Below are 27,260 nucleotides of genomic sequence, written 5' to 3'. Positions count from 1 at the left end.
GAATCAGAAAGAACTGCCTTTTAAAATCAAATATTCCAAAAATCATCTGCCAAATTCCAGCTCTGCAAAGTTTGCCTTTTCCTGCCAAAACAAAAAGGTTCAGAGTCTCATTTTATTTGGCAATAAATGGTGAATACATAACTGAAATAAGTCGATTTTGTCCCAGTAAAGCTTAGTACTGGAATCTGGGCTACTGGGTCAAGCTCTGCTCATGATCCAATTTCCATCTGATGTAACTCCACTGACTTTAGTTTAAATATTGCTGCCCTAATTGATTCTCTATTTATTCAGAATCAGCTCAATAGCATCAGATATTATTTCAGCAGTAGGAGATATTAATGGCTAATTAAGAAGCCTGAGAATTAAATAATTAAAAGGAAGTTAAAAAGAGAGTAAGTACACAGAAGAGAAAGTCCGTATCTCTCTAAAGTAAGACTATGTCCACACAGACTTAGGAAAAAAGGCAGACATTCCTAATATTGTTCCTGAAGAATAGCAGAACACTTGTTGACATGTAACTTCAAACAGGAACTATGATGGATATCTTTAATTGTTGCCATCCCTCTCCAGATCACCACAGTATGTGCAAGGCGACAAAGGCACCATGATTCCTAGGTCATCAGTAGATCTCCAGCTCTGCCCTCTTCTTTAATGTGAGAACAAGAACACATCTTTGGGACAGATTTTGGAGAAGTGAAGAAAACACTCTAGCAACTGCATCTCCTCTTCCCTAGCCAGTGGCAAGGGAAAGAAAATATCTCACTACATAGGCCTTGAAGAATGCAAATGTGGACATATTTCTTGACTAACAAGGATATTTCAAAAACTTAAGCACAGCAGGAAGAACAAACTTGATGCAAGAGGCTGAAGACAACACAAGAAAAGAGTCCAAGAACTAACACTCTTTCAAGTGTTAGAAGGCAAAAAGTGATTAAGTATATGGAGACAGAACAAAGAGTCAAGACAGTATTGTAGAAGGAGAAGGATTGTGTATACTGCAAAAGACTGCAGCAAAAGAAAAGACAACAGTGTGTTAAATACAAGGGTGAAAATGGCTGAAATGAAAAATCAAAACCAATGAAAAGCAAATACAGGATAGACAGAATCTATCATTGCTACTAAACATACTTTTAAGGTATTAAAATCAAAACACAGCTGTAATCAAAATACACAGGAATGTAAGCATCTGTCTCATTTTATTTTGCTACTAGCTTTTGTAGCTAAAACCAGAAACTTCCATCTTTCTTACAATTTCCTAAACTGAAAAGATCAAGTTATAAACTCAGGATTGGATAGGTAAATAGCATGAAATAAATGTCTATCTAGCACTGTATCTCAATGCAGTTCCCTCTCTTGCAAAATGTGCCTTCACTTATCTTTACTGGTGAACTCTCCTCAGAAGAGAGTAGGCTCTCCTCAGAAGTATACTGAAGCATACTCTGAAGTATACTTCACATTTAAATATGAACAGTTAAACACGCCTGTAAGTATACAGCCTGAAGGACCAACTCTGTAGTGGTGTTATTCTTGCTTTTGGCTCAGAATCAGCATTCCAGCCTACTAAAGGTTTGTACACTTACCCAAACTTACGGTCTACACTGAGTAGGCATGACCTAACTGAATGTGTAACTGGTGGCACTGGTTCTGTAGCCAAATGCATTAAGGAACAGTATCACCACCTTTCTGTATACAGTCCATAATGCTCTCCATCTTCCTGATGAAGTCAGTGGAACCACATATATAAATAAGATTTGCAGGGCCAGCTCTGCAATTTACTGCTTTAGGATTTAAGGCCATATCCTGAAAATATACAAGAACTTAACTTCAAGGATGTGAGTGTTCCCACTGAAATCAATGTGAGTTTACACACACACACACACTCAAATTAAGCATTTGCAGAAGTTTTGCAGAGCTACTAATGCAATAAAATAGAAGCAACTTTGCAGTTCACCTTTGATAAATATTATTTATAAAAACAACATCTTTCCAGTTAAGTTCAAACAGAAAAAAAATTGTCAGAGGAAGCAATATAATGTAATTTCATCTTGATGTCATTTTGGAAGACACAAGGCAATAGGAAAAAGCGTGATAGCTTATTTCTGGACTTTCTTGAGTTTTATAGCTGCCTCAGGGCTTGGCTTCGCCCTGCTCTTGCAAAAACAGCTAGTGATTTGAATGCACGTCTACAGTTCTCCACACACAACCAATGTCTAAAGGAGAAGTCCAAGGGAGGTGGCACTTCAATGGGCAAGAAACTGTCCACTCCCTAGTGTGCAGCATACAGCTTCCATAAGCTCAACATCCCCTCTCTCATCTTTTTCTTATTTCATTTACCCATCCAGTGGGATCTTATGAAATAAAACAAAACCTAAAAGAAACAAAATAAAATATGAGAAATCATGCTTTAAAATAAGTCAAATAAAAATCAATACAAAATCCAAATCCAAATGAATATTTGACAATCAAACACATAAACATAAAATGTATTTAAAGCATGCATAAAATGTTAAATAAAAACTGTACATGAATTAATGAAAATGACAACATTAGCTCTATCTTGTGGCCAACAATTCCATTCATTAATTAAAAATGTATAAGGTGTGTTACTCATCTGTCTTGAACATATGGAGATATTCGATGACACGATAAATCTAGAATTCTCCAACGGGGGACTGCACTATGCACAGGTCAGAAAAACCTCAGATAGATGCTCTGCCTCGTGCAAAAGCCTGTGGTGCACAGTCAAGTTCTGTCTTTGGTCTGGTCCATCAATTAAGTGATGGAAACCCTGCCATACCACAGAGTTACTCTGAGTACAACACCAGGTCCCCCTCTAATCTTTCTTTGGCACCTTTGCACTGTGCACATCATCCTTTCTGCTGGTTCCAAACAGGCTCCAGCCCTTAATGCTACTAAATGGTTTTGTAATGGCAGAAAAAAGTGTAGTCAGGGGAAATATTAGTTAATTACCTTAAAATTTATTGTTTCCAAATATCAACGGGAACTTAAAAAATAACAACTAAGTATGATGGCACATTGAAACACAAGTGAAAAGCCCTGGGTCACGTTCTGTTCTGAGATGAAAGTAAAACCCTGTGCACCTCCTCCCCAAATGTTACCTGACCATCTAAGGCTACGAGCTCTGAAGAAGGCTACATTTCGCCCTATGTGAAATCCAACTATTTGACTCTATAGGATAAATACTTCCTAGAACAGCAGTGTCTTACCCAGTCTGTTGTTATCTGATGCAGTTGAGTTATTATGTACATCACTGTTGACAGTCACCATTACTTGTTCTAATGACATTTGAAAAAAAACATGTGAGAGTTGTACTATTATTCTGCAAAAGTAAACTTCATCAGTAGTTTTTGTTTAGTTTTGGTTTGGCTTTGTTTTTTAACCTTGCCTTAGTGAGTTCTCAATGTTTATAATGAGTGAAAGCTTATCTATATTCCACAGCATTTAAACAACTCAGAGCCAAATCTTGATTTGCCTTAAATGAATGGGGGTTTTGCTATCAGTTTCAAGAGGAGTTGAATTTGACTGTTAGCAATTAAGTAACAATGACTAATTCATTTACATTGCATTTTCTTGCTTGTTCTAACCTTGAGGCATTCTTAGTACTTCTACCCTGAAAGTAGCTAATGGCACATTCAGAAGCGTGCTAGCTTTGAGCCACCTCACATTTCCAGAAGGGTGTGGCAAAATTCCTTTTTCTCTGAAAAAAATTTTAAGGTTTAGTGTAAGGCTTAAGAAAAAACAGTGGTACCTGGCTAATTCAAAGGAAAAAAATACATTATCAGTTGAAGCGAACATCATTTCAGAACGGCTAGGTTTCTGCACAGGTACCTCTGTTTCACCTGGAGAGGAAGGCTCTGGGCGAGACTGACACTGAGAAGATGGGATTCTTACAGTCATATCCACATGTAGTGATGAGTATCTTAAGAACTTGTAAGGAAGACTACATTATTGTTGGAATCTGTGCTTTTACTGAAGCTTACATCTTTCAGGTCCTTGCTTATATTTATACTGCCTCCTCTCACATAAATAAAGTATCTTAAAGTGAATTAATATAGAAAATGAGAAAATGCAAAACCAAAAGCGTATCATTGAAAATTCAGTTCATCACGCAGTGTATTAACATCACAGACAAAAAAGCCTATTGCAACATCAAGAAAAACACACAGTTGTAAAATACATTGACATTCATGACTGTACATACATGTGGAAAACTCCATCTAACAGAGTTTGAGGAAGACTAAGGATCTGTTTCTGAAAATGGTACTAAGGTGTCAGGTTTACCAGGCCTTTCTGCAGCATATTTACTGAGTCACTGTAGTTAATAATTACCTCCTAAGTAATTTTCTGAAGAATGTTTGGAAATCACAAGTTAAACAGAAAAAAGAGAAGTATCATCAGGATTTTCACAGTCTAGAATTGAAAGTTACACCTCCCTTCAAATTTCCTAGACAATTCAGACCTCCTCTGTGGAATTTTTTATTTCTTGAATCTGTGAGTTGCACATGTTTTTGGATGCTAAGTCAAAGAAATGATATATGCATTTATATAAAACCACACATATAGACCACAGTTTTAACACTAAAGCAAATCACTGCAAGTGAAAGCTTTCCAGCCTTTTAGCTTGTTCCTTACCTGTCTGCTGCAATCAAACAGCGAATCACATTGCTGTATTTAAAGTCACCCCTGAATTTTCATTGGGGAAGTTTTTAACTGATGAACTACTATTAAGTACAGCACTATGCAAAACACAGATATACAACAGACCTGCTCATATTCTTAGTTGCATCTGCATGTATAAATTAGTAACTCTAGTAGTCAACAGTGATGTCTAGACCAACCAGTGCGGAAAGAGACTCAGACTTAGGACCTGAGCAGTCGAGAAGTCCACAAGGGAGTCCTGCAAGTGCTATTGAAGGCACAAAAATTAATCATGATAAATATATATTTAAAAGGAAAAAAATAGTTAATAGAAGGGAGTAATTAAAAAGGGGTGTGGACCTATTTACTTTATTCACTGAAACATGGAAAGTAACCAAGGAACCAGGTAAAGTATGTAGAAAAGGACAGGGAAGTACAGAATAATTGCAGGGCAAGGGGTTGTGGGGTGGGAAGGACTGGAAGGCTTCGGCAGAACATGGGTAAAGTGGAGCAAGGGAAAAAGACTGAATTATAAAGCTGCAGAAGCTAACAGAAGTGCTTTTAAAAACATGGTTCCAGGCAAAGTAGAAAAAGCTACAAACTCATTAAGCAGCAGGCAGTCTGGACTTAATTTGTACACTAGCTCTCTGACTATTTGGAGTCATTGAACTAACAGATACAAAATATTACTGGCAGTGGGTGTTCAGAAGATGATTTCTCATGTCCTAACTTACAACCTCTCATTTAGCTTCCCAGAGTTCAAAAACAGTCTGTTAGACAGGTCGAGGCAAAGCCTGATTTTGGCTTGAGTTGCTGCTGGGGCACTGGATTCTGAGTTTAATATTAGTTTTAAAAAAACACTGCTGTTATATAAGCTGCCACTCAGGCTTGCAGAGGAAAGTACACTGAAGAATAAAAATAAAAAACTCAAAATAAAAGTGGAAGAGAGAGAAAAAAGCTATCCATCTTCTCTGTACAAGGAATGACAGAACTTCATTCATCTTTTAAGGGAACATTATGTATCTGTCTCTCTCAGATGCAAATGTGTCCAAGACAATAAAGAAAATAATAAGGAGTTTAAAATGTAACCTGCTGATTATTTCCAATATCAGGTCTTCATTCAGAGAGTTTTGAAGTGAGCACTATATTCATTATTAGTCCTAAAACAAATATTAGGATGATTTGCAAGACACTATTTTGAGGACATCAAATTTAAGTCTAACTGCTCTCCTACAAAGAATGTGCTGCATAAAGTATAGTTTGAATTATGTTATTAATAAGGATGCTGTTGAGCCAAGAGTGAAGTTTGGGGTTTTTTTTCCTAATTCTACAATTAGTTTTCTGGAAGTACCACAGCTGACTGACTATCTCATGAGCTTTGCAGACCTCTCTCAGGTACTGGATGACCTGAAATTTCCTAAGAGTTTAGTCTTATTGAGAGCTGCCTTTAAGACCAATTGTTTTTAGCTTTTCCTTTTCATTAGAGAAGAAAACATGAAAAGAAGAGTAAAATAGCAAAAGGCTGTAAGTTTATACATACTAAACTCATTCTGAAAGAAGAGTCTTTCACAAACATAATCCTTTTTATATGTGGAGAAGCCTCCTCCAACCAACATGTAGCATAGGTCTGAGTAGTGAATGGCATCAAAACACAGAAGGCAGCGTATTTGGGAGCATCACTGTTACGCTGATAGTCACATTTGCATGGGCCTGTCTCAAACAATCCTGACCATGTCTCTTCTCACTGCCTATATTCCTTACAAGTCTTCACCTAAGTCATTCAGGAAGGAAAATATTCTGACATGGTTGTCTTCTGCACTTTTTTCACCAAGGAAGAAATACATTTTAGTTGTGAGTGGGATATTCATTGGACGTCTGGACACAAACCTTCCTGGTCATTACAAACCTGACCTAAACTCTGGTACTAAAAATAAAAGTTTCCTGTAATGATGACTTAACTGCATTCAAAATAAGTTTCACACACTCACATCCCACTCTCCAAATATATCTCTATGTATATATTGCATAAATTTGGAAAGCATTTATGTGAACCCAAAGATTCAAGGGAAAGCACAAGCAAAAGAACTGCTGAGGAACCGGAAGTTTCTATGATGGTAAGTCTTAGTACGCTTTCTCTCCTCACCAAGTACGTATGGTTTATCCTCGGCAGAATATTAGTCAAGGCCTTCATCCAGAGTATTTTTAAAACAAAAATCAATTTACATTTTTACATTTTCCAGCTTGCAGGAAATCGAGCATAACAAACATGTATCTCTACTCTTTTTAAATGAATAGTGATTTATATGGAGAAAGCTCAAACTGCTTAGTGGAAGGGAAGAAAGCAAAGAGAAGATGCAGTTGCATTACCTAAAAAAGGTATTCTTATCAAATTTGTCAGTTTCTGATTTCAAGTAGAAAATTAAATGAAACAATTCATTCCTACTTTTATTTGCTCCTTGGAACTGAGCCACTGCTTCAAAGAGCAATGCTGGCTAATGTTATGGCAAAATGAGGACAAAATGTCACCTCATTTTTATTGGAAAGCAAGGAGAGGCTCCTGGATAGTTTTCTGGAGAATTGCATGAAGAAGAATAATGTCTTGCTTCATTAGAGCAATGCCTACACAGAAGCAGAAGATAAAGTTGTCTGAATAAATCCTTACTTTTTCTTAGGATTTTGCATGCACCAGGTTCAGTACTGCCTCGAGTTTCAGAGCACAGTAACAAATGTTTATTGCAACTTTTCATTTCTAAACATTGCTTTTACGTCATGAGGCACCAAGACAGTAATTTTCTTTTATGTTATTAAGAGCTCTAATGATCTATATAAATACTACTTTTTTTTTACCCAAAGATAAAAGCATGAATAGAAAACAAACAAATGAAAACCTAAGACTAGAAATCATGCAGTCTTGGACACAGTCTTAACTTATTAGAGGCCAGGATTCCCAGAAAATTTTGGATCTGAATTTCATATTAGTCTCTCTCTCCAGATCAGATTTTCTAAAAATGGAATTTATTTGGTAATCAGCAAAAATAGGACCAGAAGACATTAAACAGTCTATCCCATGAAGTTGTACATCAAGTTAAGAGTCCTGACCCTCTTATATGCTCCAGTTGCTTCCATCAGCAGGAACGCAGTACACGATACAGTGCCGTATTAACCTCAGGACTATTTGCAGTAACCCATAACTTTTTGGTTTTGTTCTCCTTTACAATTCTTTAGAATACTGCAATATGTTAGAAAGATTTCCGCTATCACTAGCTTTCCCTCAAATGTTTAAATTCACGCTCCACAGATAAGGAAACAGTTTGTCATTTAATGGATGCTGCCACCTATATGAGATTTCCAAATGGGCTTAATAAAATTGGAGCCATTAACATTAGTGTTGTAGGCAGCATTCAATCTATTTAATGGTTTGTCTCATTGATCTACAAGTTCATAAAATGAGAAAGGGGATCAAACAGAATTACATGTACTTTACTACAGAACCCTATAAAGCTGTTCTCAGTGTGAAATGAGTTAGAACCAAGACATGGTAAAACTTGACCTGTCTACTCAGCATTTCAGAGGCCAAAATATTTGCAGCTGACAGTCCTCTACACTGCTAACAAGGATCATTTAATATCTTAATCTGCTTTTTCCTTAGTCTGATTTGGGAGTTTTTATTTCATTTCACAGTATGATACATTGGAAAGATGTGCTCATTTTCCAAGCAGGCAGTGGAAAATGACACATTTGTGCTCAGCACTCTTAAGGAGAAATATATTGCATCTTTCTCAAGGAGAATCATTACCCTCATGCCTTCCAGTGCAATATCAAACAGACGTTTCCTTTTACAGTACTGCTGCAGTTGTTTTGCTTGCTACTAATTAGCGAGAGTCAAGGACATTAACAGCTGAATCTTAAACCACCAGCACTCAGAGCTAGTAAATGCAAATGTTCTGCACAGCTTCTAACTCAGGAACAAATTAAAGTGAGTAAGAGTGAATAAGAAGTGAATAAAAGTGATCAGAGTGTGAGAGACTGTGAGTAAGCAACTCGCGTTCCTCTTGGATCGGTACTGCGACTGTCACTGCTTAACATCTTTCTTGGAGACACGGACAGTGGGATCAAGCGCACACTCGGCAGTCTGACCTCTGTGGTGCAGCTGACACCCTTGAGGGAAGGGATGCCACCCAGAGGGACCTTGGTAGGCTTGAGAGGTGGGCCTGTGTGAATCATATGAAGTTTAGCAAGGTCAAGAGCAAGGTCCTCCACATGAGCCGGTGAAACCCTGAATACAACTACAGGCTCAGTGGAGAATGGGTTGAGAGCAGCCCTGAGGGAACAGACCTGGGGGTACTGGTCGATCAAAAGCTCAACATGAGCCACAAATACTTGCTTGCAGCTCAGAAGGCCAACTGTATCCCAGGCTACATCAAAAACAGCATGACCAGAAGGTCAAGGGAGGCGATTCTGCCCCCTACTCTGCTTTAATGAGATCCCACTTGCAGTACTGTGTCCACCTCTGGGGTCCCCAACATAGGAAGGATATGGATCAGCTGAAGTGACTCCAGAGGAGGGCCACAAAGGTAATCAGAGGACTGGACCACCTCATGTATGAGGACAGGTTGAGAGACTTGGCCTTGTTCAGCCTGGAGAAGACTCCAGGGAGACGTTACGGCAGCTTTCCAGTACCTAAAGAGGGGCCTACAGGAAAACTGGAGAGGAAGTGTTTATCAGGAAGTGTAGTGATAGGACAAGGGGTAATGGCTTTAAACTCAAAGAAGGTAGATTTAGATTAGATATTTGGAAAAAATTCTTCATTGTGAAGCAGTGGCACAGGTTGCCCACAGAAGTTGTGGATATCCCATTCCTGGAAGTGTTCCAGGCCAGGTGGGATGGGGCTTTGGGCAATCTGGGGTTGTCCCTGCCCATGGAAGGAGGGTTGGGACTAGATGATCTTTGATGATGAGGGAAATAGATGATATTTTATCTATGATTCTGTGAACTGTTGCGTCTCATAAACAGATGTCCGCAGTAACAGCAGCTTCCCACAGAACCACAGAAAACATGCATTATTAGAAAGTCAGTTCATAGGAAAGGGTGCAGCAATTACTATCTACACACACAGTTTAAAACATGAACATCTGCAGGCTATTTTACACTTAATTTGCATGAAACACTGTATACCTGAGAGATCAATGAATATATGAGGGAATGTTTTCACAAAGCTTTCTGCAAGTCAAAGCTGTTAAGAAAAAAGGCTTACCTTATGACATCCCTAGCATCTGTGTTTAATACACTCATGGGTATGCCTATAAAATACAGAAATGCTACTACACAGATAAACTTTTGACAAGTGTCAGTTTACAGCCATAAGAAATAAGATCAGAGCACAAGAAGGACACGGCATAATTATGCCTTATCCCTTTGAAAAAGAGAATCACTGTCAACTTTGAAACCGTTGTGTCTCTACCTGAACATTGAAGCCAACTCTACTATCACATCAGCTTGCATAATTCCAAGGATCAATAGACATTCCATATTTTCAATATATGGCCTTTTTACAAGAATGGCAAGCCAGGTCTTTTTACATATCGGGGAAATAATGTTGCTCCTTCCAGCACTATATGAGTTAGGGAACTATATCATATATATTAATTTATAATGCTTACTGTTGCCTTACAACAATATTAACTCCTTTGATCATTACAGGCCTCATAGTTGTTATTGAACAATTCTCCAGCTTCCTTGTTATGACATTTTACCTTGAGTCTGTGAAGTCTGAATACTTCTGACAAGATGCATATCCTAATCACTGAGTGTCTCTAGTAAAACAATTCTTTTGTTTTTTACTTCATTAGTCTCAACTGCCTTCCTTTACAAATACTAATCTTCAGACACTTCCATGTGGCAATTAGTGATCTCTCTTAAAAAAACTAATCTGGGCATTGTCAATGATCAGGATAATGGACTGACAGCAAAGTCCCAGTTAGAAAAAAAAATATATAGGAAAATTAAGACATAGGTCCTAGAGGGAGAAACTCAGAATACCCCCCCAAATCACTGCTAGTTATCTCTTTCCACAAATCCTCATGTCACAGCACAAGGAACAGACAATCTTACAGTTGTCTTCCACTGAATTTTATCTACAGCAGTCCTCCTCCATAGCAAAACAACAGGCTTTCAGAAAAGAGAAGGATGACGCATGGGAGGTTTCCTCATGAACCTTGTGGATTTACACTCCTGAAAAGCCATCTCGAAGTCTGGTACACATTTTGTTGGCAGGTTGTATATGCATTCAGGTCCCACAACTCTTCCAAGACTGCAAGGACTTTTCTTTCTCCCCAGATACTGCAGTTAAGTTGGGAGCGAGTCCTCCCAAACACAGAAGATGAAGAACATTTTTAAGGAAAAATAATGCACAGCAAAATGAAGCAGTTTCAGTCTTCTGAATGACATCTGCTTGGAGCCAAAGTGAAAACAATGTGCACTTTTTCTAGCCTGGCCTTTGTTTACTTCACTGTGCTCCCAGTTTTACATGGGCACAATACAGATCTCTATTCAGAGGAGCATTCTTCACAGGACACACCAAGGAAAGGAGAACGAAAATGGTCTGGGGGAAAAGCGAAACTCTCACTCTATTTCTACCTGTTATAGCACTTTTTTGACAGAATAAAACACATACTATATTTAAAAGGCTCACTGCTCCTAAATTACAGCCAAAAGCTCCATCTGAAGACTCAGCAACTTTACGGGAGAAAGTAAACAATTTTACTAAATGATACCATGTAATTATAAACTTAATTAACATGAAATAAATTAGACATGAGTCTATAATGGATATCGTGTTCAGTTGCTTATTGCCATAACTGCCAGGGGAAACTATTAGCAAGTAAGTGAATAAGACTCTTACTTGAAACTGTGTTCCTGCCATTACAGCTGCTGGGTTTCTTACCCATGTCTGGCACACAGTATGCTATATATACCCTATTCAAGTCCTATTCATCTGCTATCACTGATGAACTAAGAATGCTTTCCCAGCTGTGTGAACAGCTTTCCTTTTCCTCTCTCTGCACGTGGAGCAAGCTCCTGCCCTATTACTCAACCACAGAAAAACACTCCCAAACATATAACTGTCATCTAACTTTCTAGGGACAGAACCAGGAAAGGAACAGTACTGTTGCTCGGTTATTTCTGTAGCATTGCCAAGGTCTGCCTTCTGAATTTCCATCTTTCTACAGAAATAAGGGTTTCCTAGCTGTATTAACAAAACTCTTCTGAATTAAGAGAGATTCATGCTTTACTTGGTGGTGATTCCCCCTAAAGGCACTGTTTAACACACCCAGAGTCCTCAGTCTTCACAGTCAAATCTCCCTGCCTTTTCAATCAATAAATAGCCAAAACAATACACTGGGCTCTTCTTTGGACAGGCAAACAGAATGACTGTCTACTTTTGGGCTCCAGAATTCAAACAGGTCCCAGCCTGCAAAAATCACAGGCCAGGAGTCCCTGGCACCTGGTAATGATGCTATGATGCTGTTAGCACTGGACAAGGTAGTACCCTCTACTTGTGCTACTGCAGAAAGAATCAGCAATAGGGTTTATACCCGCCTTCCTTTCATGAGATGGGATTCTATCTTATCCCCACCTTCCCAAAATATCTCCCTAGAAATAAACCCAGACTTACTTGAAGCAAGGCTGCTACAAGTTAGAGATTGAATGACTGCACCCTACCTACATGTGAATTCAGATGTGGAACAGACACACAAGATCCAGACTATTTAACAAGCCAGGAACTCTTTAGTGAAAATGAGATGTACAAGCCAAGTTGTTTCCAGGCCCAGGTACTAAGCTAAAGATTTCAAAGACAAAGAGTCTCAGGGTACATTTGTATCCTTGCTTGAGCAAGGGTGTATCTTCTTTTTTATCCACAATTATTTAATCCATGTAAGATAAACAGCATCCTCCCAGACTCCGGGAGTATGGTTCAACGGAGATCATGGTTCAGGAATTATATGCAATGCACAGTACATATGAGAGATGAGGGAGAAATGAGTTTTAAACATCTGGATTTGACCTATGCCTTTCCCCAAGGGCCAGAGAATGTACCCTAGCCCCATACCGGTAGCCTCAAACACTGCTGTGCTTTGCCCCAGAACCAAATGAAATTATATAGCACAGGCAAACCACATGCTGTGCCTACTCTCCAGGGAGACCTCTTAACAGATAATACAGAATTGAGTTATTCCTGATTACTTGAAGTATAATGGAAGAGGTGATTCAGTTGTGTAAAATACATGCTAGTATTGCAACTGGTTAAATAATTTTCAAACTGATCAAACCGATTTTGTTAATGTAAGACACAAAAGCCTGGTATTTGGCCAGCTCTAATTATTTGGGCTTGGTGCCATGTATCAATATTGATGGAACAGAAAGCATTTTTTACATTCTGTCTGAAAATATATTAACGAGTACTTGAGCTCTTGTGATTTTACTCTTGTCTGGACTGGAAAATAAGATGGTGATTGAAATCATGCTAGCAAACTTTAAAATAAAGACCCCAAAATTACAAAAAAAAAAAAAGAAAAAACCCACCAAAGAACCCCAAACACCAAAAAACACAACCCAAATGCACTAAAGACACTAGTCTAAACATAATACTTGGGACTTTTCCCTAGCTATACAGCTGGGTTTGTGTACACCAAGTGGATTCTTACCAATTGATTCACAATGTATTTGTAATGAGGAAAACAAGACAGCAAGTTACATTCCCACACTGCTGTTTACTTCATACCAATTTATCAAATATTTCAATAGAATAAAATCACTTTCAGTCTGTTCAAAGCCCTGACATTTGCACAAAAAGAACCTCCCAGATTCATAAGGGAACCTAACATGCATCATTAATTATTCACCATTTTGTCTGCATATATTTTTTTTTCAACCAAAAGTGTATGTATACACGTACATATACATAAAAGAAGATACACATCCCAGAAATATAACTGAAAACAAATGTAGTATTTTATAGTGACATCTTTTCTAAGAATAAGTAATTCTGTAAATTCACTACGTACATTTAAAAATAATACAGTCTTTGCTCTTTATAGGTTAGGAGTCTGAATAGCTTTATCATCTCACCTTCATTGTCGCAGTCTTGCAATGAAAGCCATATTTGATCTACCAGACCAACTCCTTTTACTTCACCATGAACTGGAATGGAATGCATTACCATTAATGCAATTGTCAAGGGTTTGGTTTGCAATTGCCAATTCTAGTCTTTTCTTTTTCTATATATATTTATATTTCTTCACCAATTCCTTTATTTTCCATCCTACTCTGCAGGAGACAAAACAGCCATTGTGATACTTCTAGATTGTTCCCAGTTCACATTTTTCTCAGTTAACAATCTATACCATGAGGAGGGCTGTTACTATTTACTGATTCTTTCTGGACTGGACTCTACCAGATACAGCTTGCACTTGTGTTTTAGAGCTACAGAAATACGCATGGCTTATCATGCTTTGTGATAAGCAGTGAAGAGATACTCAGTCACTGACCAAATTCTTCTCAGTGTAGATCCTTGGCTTGCTTAGATGAACTTAAGGTAAGACAACCTCCAATATAGTCAAGGGTAAACAAGTAGTCATACTGCATGGAGTGCACTTTTTGCATGAGGTTTATGGGTTTTGTCTGGGGCTATTGCTTTTGTTGGGGATCATATACAGATAAAACCCAATTCAGTAACAGCCAAACCAGTAATTCACTGCATTGAAAAATCCTCAGGAGACCTAACATCAAAACTGCTTGTTCAACACCTGGCCCACCCTACTCTCAGGACTGAACTTAACCTGTAGCCAACTTGCACTGCCTAAAGCTTCTGCAAGTTGCTGTCTGTCATGGGGGAGGCTCTGCTGCTCCCTTGCTGCTTACTGCAAGGCAGAAGGTATGAATGCAACAAAACAACAGGTTTCCACATCTCCTGTTCTAGTGCAAGGTAGCTTGGCATGCAGCATCAGAAGAAGCATAAACCAAAGGAGCTGTAAATCCAAGCCTCTCTGTCCAGAGTTCTCAGATTATCAGTGCACGTATTCTTTGCAACATGAAAAAATGAACTTCATGTGCCAAGGCAACAAATCTGTAGCCAGCAGACCTGGACATTATGAATTCAATATAAAGACAAATGCCTAACAATAAAAACGTATAAAAGTAAACCCCAGCCAAATGGCAGGGCTCAAATTAAATCATCTGCTTAAATTATACCACTTGAAAATTCGTGTAGCTGCACATTTCTATGTATGTACATACAAATTCCTTCCAACATATTTCAAATGAGTCACTGAGCAGCTTTTCCCTTGGAAATTATATTAACATTAAGATCCTAGAAAAAACAACAGAGAGAGACTTTCTATTACTAGCATTTTATGAACAGCATAAAATCAATAGAATGTATGTAAAACTGGTTTGACCCATATTAAGTACAATGTCAGTAGAAAGAGCAAAGTGAACTGCAGACATTCGTTGACTGATTAGGGATTACAACCCACAGCAAATTTGAATCCGTCATGTTCAACAAGCATGATTAACTGTGTTCATAATTTTCTACAGTAAAGCTGACCTTCAGGAGCTCACTCCTGAAATTATTATGATAAATTCGCATTTTGTCATGACTTCAGATCTTTGCCCTTGTCCAGGTTTTCAAAAAAAGCAGAAGAAGGAAGAGATGATGCCCTAAATTTTGTTATTTTTCAGCCAACATAAAAATTATACTGGACCAACTTTTTCAGCTCCTACAAATACATCCAGGTCATTCTACTAAAGTTAACAGATGTTAAATATAAATTTTAAACTATAGAATTTAAATTTCAAAAGCAGACCTTGTTCAGCAATATGATGTCTATGTGAAAACTGAACTATGTAAGTAAGGACTGGCAGCTTTGCTGGCCTCTTGACAAAGCATCAAACCTTGATTTAGCAGTCTGTTTAGGAAGAAAATCCTTGGCTGAGAGAATAATCTAACAGGATTCCAAAGAAAAGATATTAAGACATTAAGTTATTCTTCTGTATTTGTGAGTGACTGCTTATATATTTCTCAAAACAGGAAAGCTGTTTTACAGGGACAAAGGTTTCCACCCCCATTACAGGAACATTGTTTCCTTTCCTGCAATTAAAATACTAATCTGGTATTCCCCTTAGGATTTACAATGTAACTTCAGAAAGTTATTGAGTATGTAACAAGTTTACTTAGTCTACATTAAACTGATTGCTAAATAAAGGAAAAAAATGTACACTGTTTAAATTATTTTTTTAAATAAACCTTTCACTTGGAAAAACAAATTGCCAAAACATGTTATGAAGTACTATTACACATGCAGTGGCAACATCCTTTTCCTTGCAAAGACAGAAAATTTTCTCAAACTGAACTCTATTTTATAAATCTCGTAAAATGAAGTATCTAAGATTGCTGTACCACTGTTTAACAGCTCTCCTGTACATAATGCAACCACAGGATTACAGGGGATAGGAAGGGAAGGGAAAAGCCCCTTTCATGACTGAAAAGAAGCTGTTCAGAACACAGCACCCCTGTACTCGGATGAGGACAGAGCTCTCTCCTGTAATAAATAATACAGCTTTCCTTATGAGACTGGCTATGTTATTGATGACAACCTCGATTAAACTGGTAATTAAATCCTTTAAATCCTCCAAAACACTTATATGGTTGGGTAAGGGTTGTGAGAAGGACAGAGACCAAGCAGCAACTGTGACCTTGGAAGAAAAGTATTTATCGGATTTCGCCTTGTGAAAGGAAGGAGGGGAAACTGAAACCAACCATCCTGAATCATTAATGAGCTCCCACAGCACGCTCCTAACTCCTGTTTTTTACATATCCAAGTGGTTCTTTCTCCAGGCTTCATCAAAACCAGCACATTTATGACCTATTCAGGAAAAAAACCAGCAAATTCATTCAAGATAACAGGAAGTACCTCTAGGCAACAACTTTTTCTGTGTATTTTATGTAATATATAGCAATATATATACTGTATCTATTTTTAAATATACATATACATATGTGTGTTTATGCATATTACATTTGTTACTGTAAGCAACCAAAAGATGCTATTCAGTGCCTGTGCCACTGGCTTTCATTAGTACCCACTGACAGAGATTACAATTTCCCAGTCTTCGGAGCCTTCCTAGGACTGAAAGGCCTTTGCGCATACGTTCTATCAGGAATACCCATTTGGCCCTAAGAAATGAGAAGAGTTTGGGGTTTTTTTATAATAAAATAACTAAAATTCTGTGAAAAGCTATAATTTGCAAAAAATCCAAACTGCTGGTTTGTATTGATTAGCACTAAAGCAATATAGAAGTGTAAATGGGGAGCAGAAAGCCAACTGTTAAATGAGACACAGGAAGGTGTGTGGTAACTTTCTCCCTACTTATCTAACATTTCACTAGGTCTTCCTTCTTAGTGACTTTTCCTTCTTCAAGACATTCATCAGATTTTCCTACAAATTGTGTCCAACAGCTATTCTTTAAGTAGGTCCAGCTACTGTGCTACTTCCTGCATCACCAAGAAAGCATCCTTCTTCAGTCTTGGCTCATCTAACAAGTTACTCTCTAACTACTAATGGATTTCTAAAGAGAAGTCATAATACAGGTTACTGAACTGCTTTTCTGATTTCAAAATGTCTTAATTAAAGAAATCAGCCATGTGAAAAGACTGGAAAATTATTCACCCCAGATATTTTTGGAAATGTCATCAAACCAAAGGAACTTCAACAAAACCATCAAGCAGCTGACTGATCACTGGTTGTAGATACTTCCTCTCAGAGACATGTTGGGCAACAAAGAAAGGTATACTGACAAGGTGAAAATATGAGAAGTTTTCTGCTGTTTACCATGCAATAAAGGAAAGAAAAAATGCCAAACCTTCTGCCCACACTGCCACACGGTGTGCACCGGGAGATGACCACAGGCTGTATCTGCCCTGGGCTGTCAAAGACAATGCGTTCACACGTGTAGGAAGTTGGCTACTTTCAAAAAATCCATGTGATTAAACTGCCTATTCAATTGCCAGTATTTCCACTGTCTAAAGATTAGAAATCTTCCTTAGAAATACCCTTTTTTTCAAGGACAATATGGTAACACTGACAAAGGCAAGGATTACTACTACTAGAATTAATTACAAGTACCTTCTATAGTAATAGGACATAAAAACTACTGTAGTAACAGTGCTGTCTCTATACTCAATGATTACTGAATTAATGTCATCAAATAAAGTGCTAACCATTATCTTACAGAAAATGCATTGGTGATTAAAAAAATCTATACAGCAAAATCACACTCAAAAGGAGATTATCCCTTTTGCCCTAAACTGCTCACCATGAATTTGCACTTTTGCATGCTTGTGAAAAGACACCCAAAGGAGATTAAAAGATCACAGGTGAAGAACAAGTGGGCTGGTTAATGATAAGGACACTTATTTAAGCAAGAGAGAAAGAGATGAGCTGCGCATTACAGTGACTACACATGAAGGAAAATGTGCAAACCTACAATGTGCAAATCTTAAAAAGCTATGTTGGAATTCCTAACTAAATGGACTCAATGAGGAGCACTGCAAAAGACAAGCGACTGCAGGACACTAAGTCAGCTAAGAAGCTGGACATGTCTCACAACAGAGGCACAGATTTCTTCCACTGGTCCCATAGTATTATTTTAAACATATATACCTTCTGGTATCAAATTCCACCGTAACAAACCAGCCTCACAACCTTATGTTCCACTGACGGCAAGAGATTGATTTCAAGTTGGCAACAGACAGAAAGGAGAGAAAAGATGTCTTCCCAAGCTTTCACTCTGCTTTCACACAGGTCAGAGCAGCTCCTGGTCCCAGGTATGATGACTGGACTAGGTCTGGCACCTTTTGTAAGATACCTGTGAAGAACTCATTCCCAGTACTGGCCTGGCCTAGAATGGACTCTTGCACTGTTGTTCTGGGGCATATCATCTGGCCTTTCTCTTACTTCATTGGAGTTAATCAGTGCTGACGCTCCACACCTCTCAGTTCTCCCCTCTCACTGCCTTTTCTCTTGCTTTCATCTTGCTTTTGCTCCTCTGCATGACATCAGGGGACACCCTTTCGAAGCCAGGTTGGGCCATTCCCAAATGAACAAGAAATCACACTACCTTGTTTTTATCATCTTTCCAACTGATGAAAGTTAGGGTCACTTTCCTTATCATAATTAACTATTGTATCTTCAATCCCAGCAACTTCTCCACAACTCTGGGCTTCTGTCTTCATCTCTTCTTGCTCTTTTATTTGGAATAAAATCAGTCCTTTCAGTGCAAAACTGGAAAAAGGTATGATTTTTGCCTTCTTTGGCTTGCTTTCACTTAGTTATATGACATCTTCCTTGACCACAGTCTTTCCCTTTTTCCCAATCACAATTTAATACCCTATTTGCTCGCCTCCTGTAGTCCTCTCACTTGTACTGGAAGATGTCCCCTCCCAGCTTCCCTTACCTCTTTTTTCACCTTGTGCTCCTCTATCACTTCTCACTTAGCCCAACTTCTCCTGCAATGAAAGCAGGCTATCATCTTGCCTTTTCTTTAAGAAAAGAAAAAGAAGCAATCCCATTCATCTCTCAAACTACTATCTGTTTTTCTCATGAAGCTCACTGAATGAATTGCAAAAGGTTCACCTGGCCTTAGTCTTGGACTATCAGCTCTCTGGCTACAATCTCCCTCATCTACATCCAAGTCCTTACTCAGTGTAGTCCTGACCCATGACTGAATTTCCTATTACCTTTATATAACATATCATTCAGCTTCTGTGCTAAGAGTTTTGCATGACTCATGGTTCAGAGGTATTTGTTCAATCCAAAGTGCCACACACTACATTTCTTTACAAAGCAATCCTTGAACTCTTTTCAGTCAGTCTCACATTCACAGAATCACAGACTGGTTTGCGTTGAAAGGGACCTCAAAGGTCATGTAATTCCAACCCCCCTGCCATGGGCAGGGACACCCTCCACTACACCAAGTAGCCCAAAGCCCCATCCAACCTGCCCTCAAACACTGCCAGGGAGGGGACAGACACAGCTTCTCTGGGCAGCCTGTGCCAGGGCCTCACTGCTCTCACAGGGAAGGATTTCTTCTTTATGTCCGGTAAATCTACCCTCCTTCAGTTTGAAGCCATTACCCCTTGTCGTATCATTACACACCCCTATAACAAGTCCCTCCCCAGCTCTTTTGTAGGCCTCCTGTAGGTACTGGAAGGTTGCTATAGGGTGTCCCCAGAGCCTTCTCTTCCCCAGGCTGAATAAGACCAGCTCTCTCTGGTCCTCTGATTACCTTTGTAGCCCTCCTCTCAACTTACTCTAACAGACTCATATCCTTCTTATGTTGGAGACCCCAGAGCTAGACCCAGTACTCCAGCTGGGATCTCATCAGAGCAGAGGGGGAGGATCCCCTTCCTTGACCTGCTCTTCACACTTCTTTTGATGCAGCCCAGGATACAGTTGGCCTTCTGGGCTGCAAGTGGGCATTCCTGGCTCATGTTAAGCTTATTGTCCACCAGCTTCCCCAAGTCCTTCTCCTCAGGGCTGCTCTCAGTCCATTCTCTTCCAAGCCTGTGTTCATGCTTGGGATTGCCTTGACCCATATGCAGGACCTTGCACTCGGCCTTGTTGGAAAGAAAGAAGAAAATGTAATTTTCTCCACAAAGTAGTGGTCAAGGGGATGCCAGTAAAAGGAACCTCCAACCGCCTTTACTACTGCTGAAGACAGACAAAATATTTATATAAAACTTTATATTGCAGTAAAGGAAAAAATTAATCTGATCACTCTGGCAACATGAATCAGGACAAATCATACAGAAATCACTTTTCTTACTTTTCCATCTTTGAAATTTTAGATGTGTTTTGCATGATTACCAATGCCTTTTAGTGAAATTAAACAAGAGAAATGTGTCACAATCACCTTTGGAAGAGGTGAATCATAAGCAGTGAAGCCATGAAGTATCTCAAAAACTGGTATATTTACTTTTTACGTGACTAAACTATGACTATACTGGACAAATAAAAACATTCAAACACCATAAAGTTCTGTTAAACAAAGCAGAAAACTATTTTGAGTCACATTTAGGATTATTTATCTGCCTGTAACTGACAGGCTATATGCCAAACCAGGAATCATGAACACAAACATGAATGTACCTGAACCCCTCGGTCTGTAAAAAAGGGTTCATCAGTTCACGCTACAACCTGTATTCACACCTATCAATAGACACATGCGGTTTTCTTACTGGCATCAGGAAAATATGTTTTGTGATGTATGTTTTTTGCATTCTTCACAGATCAGACAATGCAGTCAGGTACATGTGAGGTTCAGCTAAGGGCACCCTCTAAAATTTCAGTTCCTCAAACTTCCTCTTCTATATCCTTTTTTTGTAGCTAAGACTCACCTAAAAGAATTGATCCTGGCCCACATCTTGTCCACAGCAGATTTCAGGAAAGACCTTAACAGCTGGGGCTCTTTTCTGATACCTTTACGTCCTGACAGCTGGAAGCAATATTACAGAAAAAAACTGGTACTTCATCCCCTCTTTATAAAGCTGTTTAAGAACCACTCTAAGACGCCTCCCTAATCCAGAGCCCAGTGTGTTACAGTGCCAAGGTTAATTGAGAAGCTAAAGGCCAAGATTAGGTTCCACCTATTCTCTGGGAGGATTTAGTTTCACGTGATACTATAAAGATACTTTCCTAGATGCACATGGAAGCTGACACAGCCAACCGCAGGACCTCTGCCTGCTGCACTTCTCTCCCCAAAGAAATACTAACCACCATCAATCTAAATGAGTCCAATTCCCATCCACATTCATTTACTGGCAGGGCAGTATAAAGAGGCCATTGTGTTAAAAAGAGCCAGGCTCACTGACTTTTTTTTTTTTAAATGAAGGATGCCATCAGCATACCAACATCTTTAGATGCCAACGATTCATTCTATGCAGCCCACTTCCTCCTCCCCTTTTCAAAATTCCACACCTGCCCCCGACCCACCCCACCCCCCACTTAGCAAGGACACTACTTCATTTTTAAGCATTAAGACAGGTATTTGAAAAGGTAACAGCAATAAACACTGAATTCTGAAGCCTCTGCTGTAGCTGAGGTTCTTTTTTCCCCTCACACTGAAGGAAAACAAACTGCTGACCATGTTGTTGAACTGAGTGAAAACTTCCAATTTAAAGCATTTGCATAATATTCCTCACTGCCCTGAATGCATTTTCAAGACTGTAACATGGGAGAAAGGCTATCAGTTGTCAGCCACGATGGAATGAGTTGGAGAAAGACAGGGTATCGAACTAGCTGGTCTACTTAAAATTTACATAAACTTGGGAGTTATGGCAGCTGGAAGAGGCAGTAGGAAAATCTTAGAAGCTCAATTCTTTATGCCTAAAAGGAAAGTAATAAATGACAGGAGTTAATTTAGTGTGCACTAAGTGTGGGATCTCAGTGGCAAAGAGATCACTCTTCCAAGGCCAGCCAGTGTATGCAATGGTGCACACAAACATCCTTTTTGTATAGGTAGTGGTCAGTGACAACAATGCTCATCTTTACCCTTTTTTTGCAGTTAAAGCACCTGTTTGTAGAAGTATAGCTTGTACTCAGCAAAAACGTTGTCCTGGATGCTGGGAGCAAGTCAAATTTGGGAAATTTACCATCACTACAGTACCTAAGCACTTAAATGCTAGGTGATGCCATTGTTATTAATACTAAGTACCTACTGTGGCATGGGCATTTTTGAAAGTACAGAGATCAGTCACATGCGATTGCATAAAGACTGCAAACACACAGTAGGAATTCCTCTCCCTTGGACACCACAAGGGCGTCAGCCCTGAGCTGCCACAGGTGACATCACTGCTGCCCTAGAAGGGAGGTAAGAGGAAGGCAGAGTAAGACAATCTCATCCCTCCCTCAGGAATACCAACTCCTCAAAATTTGAGTTGAGCACATTTGGATCTGAACCATGCAACTGGACAGTTGTTTCCAGTCCCTGCAGAAACACATGACCTCATGAACTCTCCACCACACCAAAGGGAAAAGCAGGGGTTCAAACTATCCAAGCCTCTCCAAGGCCTCAGGACAATACAGTCCAACAGCCTGAAAGCATACAGTCCCCAGTTTCTCTGAGGGACACAAAGGAAACTTTCCCTGCCTTGACAGCCTTCCTGTGTGTAGCAGGCATCAAACAGAAGAACATCCATGTCAATACAACCAAGTAAGCACACCGACCAAAAGTATCTGCCTGAGGGATTACAGATCACAGAATCGTAGGGGTTGGAAAGGACCTTGAAAGACCATCAGGTCCAAGCCCCAAACAACTGAGCAAGCACATAGTCACACATCAAAAATACCTTTGCAGCCTAAAGATTTCATGCGCCAGAGGTGATGCCTTCATGCTTAATAGCTGTATCTCTTAAACTCACAGCCTCTAGGCAGGGAACAGGCCTTGTGCCATTCACCTGTCTCACAACCTGCACCCACAGGGCACCTGGGGTTTACTGTGCCATTGGCAGGCTGCATGACTTCTTCTGATGGCAGCAGAATAGCCTGCATTAATTTTTGCCTGGAGCGTGCAGGGAGAGGCCATTGCCAAGAGCAGCTGCAATGCACACGCTTCAGGCACCATGAGAAGCATTTACAATATCTGCCTAGCTGGCAAGTTGGCACCAAGAAGCAAGGAGAAAGATAAATTTAGCAGGAGAGGCTATCTACCGCTCTCCAAAGTGACTGAGGGCTGTCAGAGCTCACAGGAAACCTCACAGAGGATGGAGATAGACAAAAATATTTAGCTGGTAGTAGCCACAAACACGGAGTTTGACCCTCAAGCAAGTAGAGTGTGAGAGACATTTAGCAAATGAACAGCTGCATCAGAGTCAGCCAAAGACCTAAAACATGGGCTGCTCTTAGTACCTTAGTACATATCCACATGTGCCACAGGAAAAGCACAGGCAACAGTGCAGCTCTAGAGGTCACGGATGGGAACACTGCAATGGCCCTCTACAAAAAATTAAGGGATGCCAAGAAAATCTGGTTTAAACACTACTGTGGAAAAAGGAGTATTTCGGTGAGATACACTGCTGCTGCTGCCTAATCCTACAAATCACAGAAATGCAACTTTCTGACAGAGCACGGAGATACTGGGTCACAAACCTTTCTTGGAAGCCCTCTGTGACAAATGTTTCAGCTGTGGCCACCAGCTCCTGCCTCTGAGCACTCCCTTGTGAAACAAAGGGTTAGTGTAACGCTATTCACTTATTTTAAGGGAGTGTTGCTCTCCAACTTTGAATTACTCAAAACATCTTCCAACCAGAATCAAAGTTCTCCTACGTTACATGGCTATATAGGGCCCATCTCCTTGCTAGGGCTGGCCCTGCCAAAAGTGGAGGCAAATCCACGAACACAGGCACTCCTCACAAGGGAGGAGTTACCTTCTCCAGCTGTGGGAGAGTTGCGGCAGTGCTGAGATTGTGCCACGACTGCAGGCTATCTTCTCCCCTCACGTTACTCCAGAAGCATGATGCATTCAAAATCCAAAATGGATATAAGGGAAATGCCTGAGTTCTCAGACATGTCAGCCCTGTATTATCATACCATCCATGCTCAGAGCGGGCAAGAAGGAAGGGGCTGGTAAAGGGAGGAGCACCACAGTTGGACTGGCTGGCCAAACTGCCAGGAAGAAATGAAGCTTCATGCCAAATACTTTGTCATCTGTCAGGGAACACATGAAGGGTTTTTTCAAAACACTTCTTGAATGTTAGTATTACTCCTGGGCATTCAGCTACACCGAAGAGTTGAAGAATCAGTGGTACTAACCTTCAGCACTGAGAATAAAACTGACCTAGAATAAATGTTACTGAATAGTTTGTCCATTTTACTCCAAGGAGAAAATTGCTCTCACCCACTGCCTTTTTTTAAGAAGCTCAAAAAAATCGAACAAAACAAACCAGAAAGATTCTCAACCTCACCTTTAATTTTTGTGAAGAAAAAAATCTCAAAGAAATAAGATTGATCTCATTTTGCTACATCTTGTTTCTCATTTCCATATTGGAAGTGTCATCAGTTCTTCCTGGTACTGGCAAAATGAAGAGTATTGCATGGGAAAAAAACAGGGCAGAGGACAAAAAAAGGAAAACGAGAGCCTCTGGATTAAAAAAGCAATTCTGATTTTTATGTAGGGTATCAAGCAGGTGTCAGGAGAATATGGGCTTTGAGGGCAGCACACAAAGGTACTTTGAAACAGAGAGGACCATTCCCATTTCACCTCTTCACTCGTTTATGGGGAAAAAAGGTATTATCGAAAATATATTATTCTGAACCTTACACTGACCCTTATCATACAGGTTGAGGACTGAATATAGCCCTAATACTCTAAATAAATAAGTGTGAAAGGCTAAAACTGTGGCCTGTGTGAGGCAGAGGCACACAGTTACACTGCAGCAGTAAGGAAGCACTGGGGAAGTGCAGCATCTCTGGGAAGAGAACAACTGAGAGCCGCTGCAAATCACTTGGAAAAGGTGTGTTCAGCTGCCCATAAGGAAAACACCTCTGGGAATTCACGGGCTGCAGTGGTGCAGCTGCGTCAACAGCCAATATACAAAGCTGCTCCTGCGTTACAGATATCCTGGGAGATGATAAACATGCATCAGAGTGGCAAAGAGATATAAAAAGGACCCATTCATTCAAACAAAACAATCTTACTTGAACTTTTGCCTGGAACTGAAAGAAAATCTTAAGTATTTCTTTTACTAGATATTCAAGCAGATTTTCTACCTTTTGTCTTAATTTTTCTTAATCCCTGTGAACTTTTGTACTTCCTCATTTCTTCCTAAGCAGCAAGAGCATTGCTACAACATTGGCTATGCAGCACTTCTTGTTCATTCTGGAAGTAGAAACCGCGAATCTGGCAAAAAAGAGATCTTATCCTCAATGCTTTTTCTAAATATTCAGATCCAAAAAGCATCATGCCATGAGACTGTACAAACAAAACAAAGGCATCTCTAAATGCATTAAAGGAAGCTGTTGATAAAAGGCTGTTGCTATGGGTTTGGGGTTTTTTTGCAAAATCGGGCAAGCAAGAACAAGCCCTTTGCCTGATTTGGGAAAAGTTCAAACAAGCGTCTGAAAACTTTAAAAATCATATTCAATTACTGAGCATTTTTTGCTTGTGGGGTTTTTCTAGACACATAAATTTTCCTGGAACATACCTAAATCTGAGTCTTCACTTTTGTGATTCCAGCCATACTCCTTTAAAAGACACAGCTCCACTGCATGAGGCAGAATGGCGACTGCTGTGAGGAGAGCTACAGCACAGTGGTCTGTGTCAGCTGGGCCCTGATTCCATGGTGAATCTTCCCCAGTTGTGCAAAATTCAACTCTGAATGCTTTTACAGTAACAAAACAAAAAAGGGCATTCCAACTGTACTAAGGTCACAGCATCTGCAAACAGAATTGGTAAGTAGCTAACATGGCCAGGCATTTAAGAACAGAACTTTATGAAGAAGGGCAATTGAGCTTAGGACAGGGTTTGTCCTAAGCTCAAGAAAAAGAAGAGGAAAGGTTCAAACTTCAGAGGCAGAAATCGGAATTCAATGCAAGTCAATCAAAGAAGGATTCCACATCACTCTTTGAAAGCAAATGGAAGGAAATTCACATAAAATCCAACAGGTATTGTAAAAGTATGGTAGCAAAGTCCTACACAACAGATACTTGTAATCTCCAGTGGTGTTACTCAGCTGAGACTCACATGCCTGAGACAAATAATTTCTCCTGAAAAAGATGTTGTTGTACTGTAAATAGCATGCAGTCTACTGCAACCTTTCAGTATTTCCTTGTCTTCACAATTAAAGGAGTATTCAAAGGCAGCACATCAGAGCTCAGAAGGTGTCTGTCCACATGCCACCTTCATGAACTCTGTTTTGTTCCTCTGCAGGTACACATCAACGTGTCTAGTGACAGGACAAGTAGCAATGGGCACAAACTGAAATAGATAAATTTAATGTAAACATTAGGTAAAAAAAATATATATCCTAAGGGTGACTGAACACTATCACACATTTCCCAGAGAGGATGTGGAGTCTCCATCCTTGATGATATTCAACCCTAGCTGGACACAGCCCTTAACAACCAGCAGTAGCTCCCCGTGGTCTGAGCCGGGGGTTGGACTAGACACTCTTGCAGTGCCTGCCAGCCTTAGCTGTCCTGTGGCAAGTCAGTACAAGCCGTACCAGCACCCAGGAGCAACCTCTAACGATGCCTCTGCTGGCAGCCCCTTCCATGTTTGCCTCTTTCCCAGCTGAAGATCACAGAACAGACCTCATCTCTAACAGGAATACTTTCGATCCCTCTTCTAGTCATGTTCTCACCTATGTTGTTGAAGAGCTGCTTGTTTCTTAGCATCTAGTTTTTTTATCATTACATAGCCTCAACATCTCCTTGAATGGTGATCAAAACCAAGGACATAGGTACTTTGTAGCAAACAGTGCTTAAAACTAGAGAACTGGGGACACTCTAAAAGAAATTTTTAAAACCCATAGGCTGTTTTTTATG

The 27,260-nt window shown here is 39.7% G+C and overlaps 1 protein-coding gene across 1 annotated transcript in view; it reads right to left on the bottom strand.

Moving 5' to 3' along the window:
- NTRK2 (neurotrophic receptor tyrosine kinase 2) overlaps positions 1–27,260 on the bottom strand; it is a gene marked incomplete at both ends in the record, with an annotated part of 199,766 nt that overhangs the window by 106,604 nt on the left and 65,902 nt on the right. Inside the window, one exon of the mRNA XM_084278353.1 lies at positions 13,789–13,860. Coding sequence (XP_084134479.1) covers positions 13,789–13,860 — 72 coding nt within the window. The remainder of the gene's footprint in view (positions 1–13,788; positions 13,861–27,260) is intronic.

Source organism: Gallinula chloropus (assembly GCF_964237585.1).
Source record: "Gallinula chloropus genome assembly, chromosome: Z".
Classification (NCBI taxonomy): Eukaryota; Metazoa; Chordata; class Aves; order Gruiformes; family Rallidae; genus Gallinula; species Gallinula chloropus.
Note: the sequence above shows the minus strand (reverse complement) of the source record. Positions and strands in the feature narration are given on the sequence as shown.